We start from the raw sequence: 7,422 nt of genomic DNA, 5'->3' as shown, positions 1-7,422 counted from the left end.
TTTTTTTTTTTTACTTCGATCAGATATATTTTCAGAAATATGAGAGGACGTTTCGCATAGCCATCATCCGCTTTTCATTACGTAAAATAAAATCGCTTAAACGCGAGAAAAAAATGGACAGGTATCTAGTCGATGCATAATGCAGATATCGCACACGTGATATTTCAGGACGGTTTACGATCCGCAATTCGAGGTGATCACAGTGTACACATACATTTATTCCTGCCTCTGTCTCTGATCAACTAATCGTTATCTCGCGCTAATAAAATACCTATTTCCATTCTGTAGATCCACTCGATTCTTCGACTTGTTCCATTTTCTATAATAGCCACACACAACGAATTCCTACACCTCGATCTTAGTTATCGTCCGCGTAGCGAGATACTCGCTTATTTATACGACTGCGTCCGATAATTACCTATGAGAGAAGACCTTCGAGATAGGGCGGAACCTCACATTTTTCCAACCGATCAGGAAACCTGTTCTCGAATAAATCTTATGTTTTACGATATTTTAACGATTCTACCATATAGCTTGGCACAAGCTATGAAATTTCTTTCGTTTTACTTTACAGAATTTGACTATTCAAATGGTATAAGCATGACGCATTTGTTATGACGACATCGAAGATAGAATTTCTGTATTGAATAGTGAAGATCTTAGCAGGGCCACCAAGATCCCCTGTGGATTCTTTTTAAAATTGAATATTTTAAGTGTATTATTAGTATTCAAAATATTTATTAAATCCCTTTTTCAATGTTTAATCAATTCAACGAGTGTTTACGACTCGACTGTTTATTCGTAATTAATTATTTTCCATCTTTCAATTTTTTTTTTTAAAGATTATTAAAAATTGTTAAAAAAAACATTTTTAACAATTCTAATTCGATGGTCAAACACTATATAACATTTATTTCGACATAAAAAAAAATATATATATATATATATCGAAACATATATCTCGTTAATTCCTAACGAGAGATATCCCAAGGGTTCTACGTAATAAGAGAAGGTTTATTCAGGTAACAATCACTATTAACACGAAGCGGGAACAAAATAAAGGAAATAAAGATGTTTCTTTCTTTGTTGATTGCATTCGCTACGGTTTTTCCGGCGGCAAGGCGAAAGGAGGAATCTTCGTCGCTCTGAATTATTCACGCCTCGATGTTTGTGAATTAAGATCATCCACGGTATTCCGGGGAACGGTGACCGGTTCTAGAAGGAAGATGCAGAAAGATCGCGGCGAAACCCTCCTGGCTCTTTGTTTCATTTGGCCAACCCTATAAATCACTCCTCGAATCACCATCCGTACTATTAGGCAAAAATTAATGTCATTTCCGTTGCATCTGACAACGATCGATCGTTATCATTAGCGCAGTGGAATGAGACGGCACAGAAATAAAAATGATCTCGATATCCTGGTATAAATAGAACGTAGCGATAACAAACAGCCATTCCAATAAAAAAAGAAAATATATACGTATATATAATAGACGTGTAAAATAGCAATTCTTCATCAAGCAGTTCTTAAACAAATATAAAAATAGATATAAATGTTAATAAAGATAAGAATATAATAGAATACACGATCGATTCATTTAAGAAATACATTCTAGTCCAGTTTCATAGTCTGTTAATTACGTGTAAATAGATACTTCATTTCGAGTGTTTCGAGTGCTATTTGCTTTATCTCTCGCGCGAAAAGAAAGTTGAATTTTTTTTTTTTTTTTTTTTTTTTAAAAAATTTTTTTAAAAAAAAATTTAAAAGAAAAAAAAAAAAAAAAAAATTCAACTTTTTTTTCCCCCGGGGGAAAAAAAAGTTGAATTTTTTTTTTTTTTTTTTTAAAAAATTTTTTTAAAAAAAAATTTAAAAGAAAAAAAAAAAAAAAAAAATTCAACTTTTTTTTCCCCCGGGGGAAAAAAAAGTTGAATTTTTTTTTTTTTTTTTTTTTTTCCAATAATTTTCGATCAGAAAATATCTAATGGATGAAGTCAACTGGTAAGTCAATTCGTAAGGCTAATCGGATGCTAGTTTTGGACACGTTAATATTTTATTTCCGTCGGTAAATATATGGTACCAAGTTTCCTTTGGGCACCACTGACTGGTCCCTACCAATTACAGGTTACAACCGGTAATTATAACCCTCCGTATAATTATACAAAGTAGGCGTGGTGAATGTTTATTACGCCCTCGGCAATTTCACCGTATACTTTTCGAAATCGTTTTTTCTTGACACTACACCTGTGTGTAAAATGTGCGTCGTAACATGCGCGAGGACAAACTTCCGAGAGACTTTTCTCCTTTTTTCCCTCTCTTTCTCTCTTTCTCTCTTTCTCTCTCTCTTTTTATTCGCCGTAAGATGCAATATTTATGGATCACCAGAGATCAAGCATTAATATACAGAGATTATAAGGATTTAAGGATTTAAAATCCTCGAAGGTTTATTGAATAATTTTCTACTTATTTTTTATTATTCTTTTTTATCATTCTCTATTATAAGTAACAAAAAAAAAATATTCGACGATTAATTTGTTTCCTTTATAATTTAATTAATGTACATTTTGAATGATCGTTTATTACGATAATAAAACGAATTGATTTCTTATCAGTGATATTGTGATATTACAATTAATTGACCTATAATTAACGATGCAATAAATATCGTAATGATCGTAATAAGGGATATCGATCGTGTAATAATTATTTTTTTAATTATTAATATTTTCTTGGAGTCAATTTTGATCTTGTAATATATTTTCGAGATAACTTATTGGAGTCAATTTTGATCTTGTAATATATTTTAGAGATAACTTATTTGATAAAATTTTTTTCTTTCAGACAATGTAACGGCAGCAGTACCGGATACGAAGGTTGCGAGTATCTCTGTTGCAGCCGGGGACACGTGACGAGAACGGAAGAGGTTTTAGAGAGATGCGATTGCAAATATATCAGTTGCTGTTACGTAAAGTGTAAAACGTGCAGAAAAGTTATGAAAACGTACGAATGCAAATAAATAAACGGGGATTCGTAGAAATTTTAGAATAAAAAAATTTATCCTGATCGTCGAATCGACAAAAATTCATTTCCATCGCTTTTCACCGCATATGGGATTCCCCTTAAGCGATAAAATTGTCCATTGCGTTTAACGAGTAATACTTATTTATATATGGTGCAATTAATTGTCGTGATAATTTAAAACGATTAAAAAATATTACCAGTTGGAACGCGTATTTGTAGTTATTTTTAGAGATCGTCGATATTATATAGGGGGAAGAGGGGGAAACGTTGATGCAAACAGATAAATTATATAATTACTTAAAATGAATCATCAATGATGAAAAAGTTGAATTAAAAAAAAAAAAAAAAAAAAAATACGTTATATTAAAGATAAAAGAACTTGATAAAAAATTCTTATTTATCTCAATTATTTATTAAAATTAATAAATCTTCGATAAAAATATAATAAAGTGTTGTCAACATTTTTCAAAATATTGAAAAGATATAGATATCAGATCAAAGATGATTACATTGATTATATTTGATAACAAAATAATGATAAGATCAAAGGACAACACTTATTGTTAGATATACTGCCCTCTTTAGTTTAATTATCCTATCTAACATTTTTTACAAATAAGGTCGTTTATCGTTTTCTTTTAACCTTTCTTAATTTATTTTCATTGATATGAACAATGTAATCATTATTTTTTGACAATANNNNATATATATATATATATATATATATATATATATATATATATACATTAATTAATTAAATATTTAGATAGGAAATTTCAATTAAAGAGGACAGCATAGATGGCATGTTAGATATAAGGCATGGTTAGTCGCTATGTAAATAATTTGCTAAATCCAAATTCGACGTAGTTTGTATTAAAAATTATGTTCTAATAATAAATCATCACTTGATATAGAGAAAACATACTTTTATTCACTTCAAAACTATCGATTATTATACTACGATTTTTACGATATATATATAACTGCGACACATGCAATTGGTGAGTAGTAAAATATATTCATTATAAAAATCGTTATCGATATAAATATCGAGTACAATAATAAAGTGATAAAAAATATACGTTACACTTTGAAGAAATTTTTAATTTTTGTGTATTTTTTAATTACGTTATTATTGGTCGTAAAATTTTGTATAGATGATAAACTATCGTATAAAAATATCGTTTGATCTATCGTATATTTTCTATTTCTTTCGGTTTTTCCGTTTCATCCGTTCCATCCGTTTCTTCTATTTTGATATCTAAATCTTTTATAAGTGCACACCATATTATACCAGTCCCACAATCCGGTTGCTTTTCCGATGCCCACCAAAGAGCCGACTAAAAAATATATATAACAAACGATTTATACGTGATAAATAATAATTTTCTCATATTATTTTTTTAAAAATAATGCATAAATATATATAATATTTAGCGTTAAACAGCAATAAAAATAAAAGGAATAAAAATACCTTGATGTTTATCGGTAGAGCAGGAGGAAGAGGATCTACTTTTACATTCATAAATCTAAGCATATCATTATAATCCAATTTCCCATTCTCGTTCGTATGAATGCTGTATTATTATTAAAAGAAAATAATAATGTCATTTATTGTTCAAATTATTACAAGTACGTATAATAAATAGGAATGAAAATTTTAATATTTAATATTTAATAACCTATACATACTGGTCAAGCATAGAATTTAAAAGTTCTACGTCAATTGGAACCTTGCAACCACGAAGAGTAATATATATTCTATCACGTGATAAAAATCCTGTTCTTCCTCTGTCACAATTATGTAAATCTTCTTCCAAACGATCGAGATCGTTCCACAAGGTTCGTATAACCTCTGTATGTATTAATTGTCTGAAAGAAGGAAAATTATCGATATTCTTAAAATATTTAAGGAATTTTATATCGCTATTTTTAACATATTTCAATTGATTTACCTTATGAATTCCCGAGTATGAAATTCTTTCTTCTCGTGAGACGAGTAATGTCGAGCAATTGTAATTATTTCGTGTTCCGTTATATCATCTTTTAAATATTGAAGCAAGATTTCTCTGGAAAAAAATTAGTAGAATATTATTTTAAAAAATTAACCAATCATTCGAGCAATCAATTCAATTAAAATACCTGAGTTTTTCATATGGCAATATTTGATCCTCATCGTTTAATTTCTTCGTTGTATAAAGTTGTATAAATTCCTTATAAACTGGTTTCAACGCTTCCCGTATCTTTTCTAGGATTAATTTTGCGTTAGCTTTTGGAAACTGGAAAAAAGAAAAAGAAAAAAAAATCGTAAGAGAAACGTTTATATTTCAACGACTTATCAGCGTCGAATTTGTAAGGGAACGTTTAATCGCGCGTTTTAAAGCTCAAAACTGTAGGAACAGTAAAAACAGTGAAACGTGGAATAAATTATTGAACCTTATCGCAATGTAACTCCATGTAACGAAGAGCATAAATGTCAGCAGAGATCATTTCGAAGATAAAATTGTTCAAGTTAAGACGTGCTCCAATATAGAAATCTTCAGGCTTGTAATAATCCGGTTTCTTGCTTACAAATATCTCTTGATTAGGCAACATTATTGGCATCCTCTTCTGAAACTCGCATCGCGTAAAACCTATAAATTTCACGAAAAACGCATAAAATTGATAAAGAAATATTCTAGGACAGTATTAGTAATTTTGTAATATTTAAATAAACCGCGATCCCTTTTTCCCCGTATAAGATAAGGGAGAGATTAAAATAATTGATCCAATTTTTGTGGCTGTAATGTTAAGAATTTCAATAATGATATTGGATTAATAATAATAAGGAAAGAAACGTTTACCTGAATTTCTTTTCGCCAATTCATAGATAGAAATCGTATCATCCATAAGAAAAACCCTTACAATAAATATTCTATCTTCGTTTTCTGGTATATTCGATATCATTTTTGCTCTGAATCTTAAAACGTGACTGTTAAAACCCTCTCTACGAAAAAGAGATATATAGGAAAAAGTTATAAAATATATTTTATTTAATTTTGTTTTGCAATTACGCTTCTGAATTTTATGTTTGTTTTGCAATTACACGTACTTATCGTAATGCAAAAATTTAGTGATATCTTTTTTCGGTGGTTGCGGTATCATAGCAAAACAATTTCCGAGAGAATCTTCGTAAGTGCCGAAACCATTGTAAGGTGGAATATATTTTTCCATTTTTATGCAAATCTCATTACGTTTTCGAGGTCTTTCCATTGGTGTAAATTCGTTCAAACCATATTTTTTCCTTTAGAACGATATAAAAAAAACATATATATATATATATCATATTTTCAATTTATTCTATCTTGTAAATAATTAATTTATCAATTTATTGATAATAAATTAATCCTCAAATATTCTTTTTATATTTTTTTTTTACCTGTAGAATTCCTTCGTAAAAGCATCCATATCTGTTATAATAATTTTTTTACCAAAAATATTTATTTTTGCACCGATACTAAGCTCATTTTCTTTATAATACTCTTTATTAACTTTTCCAGTGTTCAATGAATCTATCGTATAGTAACCATGAATCATGTCCTCTCCCAACACATTCAGAACAGAGAAAAGATCACTCGTTCCAATTGGATCAAGTTCACTAAAAAACTGTCAAATTCCAATTTTCTTAATTTTTTTAAATTACTTAAGAATTTCATCAAATTTATAAATAAATAAAAATATTTTAAGAAAATTAATTTTATTTATTTATTTATTTTAGAGATTAATTTATTATCTTGCAAATCTAATTCGTTCATCATTTTGTTCTAGGATAATGAAGTACTGAGACTTAAGGATAACGATTTACGTACACATCTTTTTAGGAAATACGAATTCTTACTTTAGGCACTTTCATACGTCGCAGAAACATAAGACCGGTATCTCGTCCAGAATTCTCTGGCACGTTCTCTTTAATCTCCATTGTGTTGTCGCAAAGAAAATAATGAATTTCAAGATCATGGACAATGCCATAAAGACTATCCGTGTCATCCCAATAACCATAAAATCGAAGTACTTGTCTATCATATTTTAAAAAATCACCGAGAGTATCAATCGTCCGCTTTGGATTCTTTGGAAATCTTTCCTGTTTTAAATCAATTATTTCATTAATTATAGTCAACTGTAATATATTTTATGACTGTACTTTTAATTATATAACTTGCCTGTTTGTGAAGTTCCATATGGGGATCTTTTGGTATTTCTATAGGATCTGGAACTGGGATTCCCATACGATTTAAAAATTGTCTTGTAAATTTATCGCAGTCTACAATTTTATATACTCTTCCATATATTTCCGGTTCTTTGCCGATATTTAAATCAATAATATCGTAGAATCTATATCTTACTGGATCAGGCATTGGAATTCT

General features: G+C 29.2%; 2 protein-coding genes across 2 annotated transcripts in view; one reads left to right on the top strand and one right to left on the bottom strand.

Moving 5' to 3' along the window:
* The window catches only part of LOC102675050 (protein Wnt-11b-2-like), an 11,755-nt gene extending 8,402 nt beyond the window's left edge, over window positions 1–3,353 (top strand). The window contains exon 6 of the mRNA XM_006618596.2: window positions 2,840–3,353. Within this exon, the coding sequence (XP_006618659.2) occupies window positions 2,840–3,014 (175 nt within the window). The 3' untranslated portion in view covers window positions 3,015–3,353. The remainder of the gene's footprint in view (window positions 1–2,839) is intronic.
* Window positions 3,354–3,789: 436 nt separating this feature from the next.
* Window positions 3,790–7,422, bottom strand: part of LOC102675376 (EF-hand domain-containing family member C2-like) — a 5,283-nt gene continuing 1,650 nt past the window's right edge. The window contains exons 4-14 of the mRNA XM_006618597.2: window positions 7,219–7,420; window positions 6,897–7,139; window positions 6,438–6,664; window positions 6,111–6,302; window positions 5,863–6,005; window positions 5,456–5,652; window positions 5,162–5,298; window positions 4,975–5,088; window positions 4,712–4,891; window positions 4,494–4,596; window positions 3,790–4,359 (exon numbers count right to left, since the gene is read on the bottom strand). Coding sequence (XP_006618660.1) covers window positions 4,210–4,359; window positions 4,494–4,596; window positions 4,712–4,891; window positions 4,975–5,088; window positions 5,162–5,298; window positions 5,456–5,652; window positions 5,863–6,005; window positions 6,111–6,302; window positions 6,438–6,664; window positions 6,897–7,139; window positions 7,219–7,420 — 1,888 coding nt within the window. The 3' untranslated portion in view covers window positions 3,790–4,209. The remainder of the gene's footprint in view (window positions 4,360–4,493; window positions 4,597–4,711; window positions 4,892–4,974; window positions 5,089–5,161; window positions 5,299–5,455; window positions 5,653–5,862; window positions 6,006–6,110; window positions 6,303–6,437; window positions 6,665–6,896; window positions 7,140–7,218; window positions 7,421–7,422) is intronic.

The sequence above is a fragment of the Apis dorsata genome, unplaced genomic scaffold (genome assembly GCF_000469605.1).
Source record: "Apis dorsata unplaced genomic scaffold, Apis dorsata 1.3 scaffold_360, whole genome shotgun sequence".
Lineage (NCBI taxonomy): Eukaryota > Metazoa > Arthropoda > Insecta > Hymenoptera > Apidae > Apis > Apis dorsata.
The sequence above is the reverse complement of the archived record's forward strand: the minus strand, read 5'-3'. Positions and strand labels throughout refer to the sequence as shown.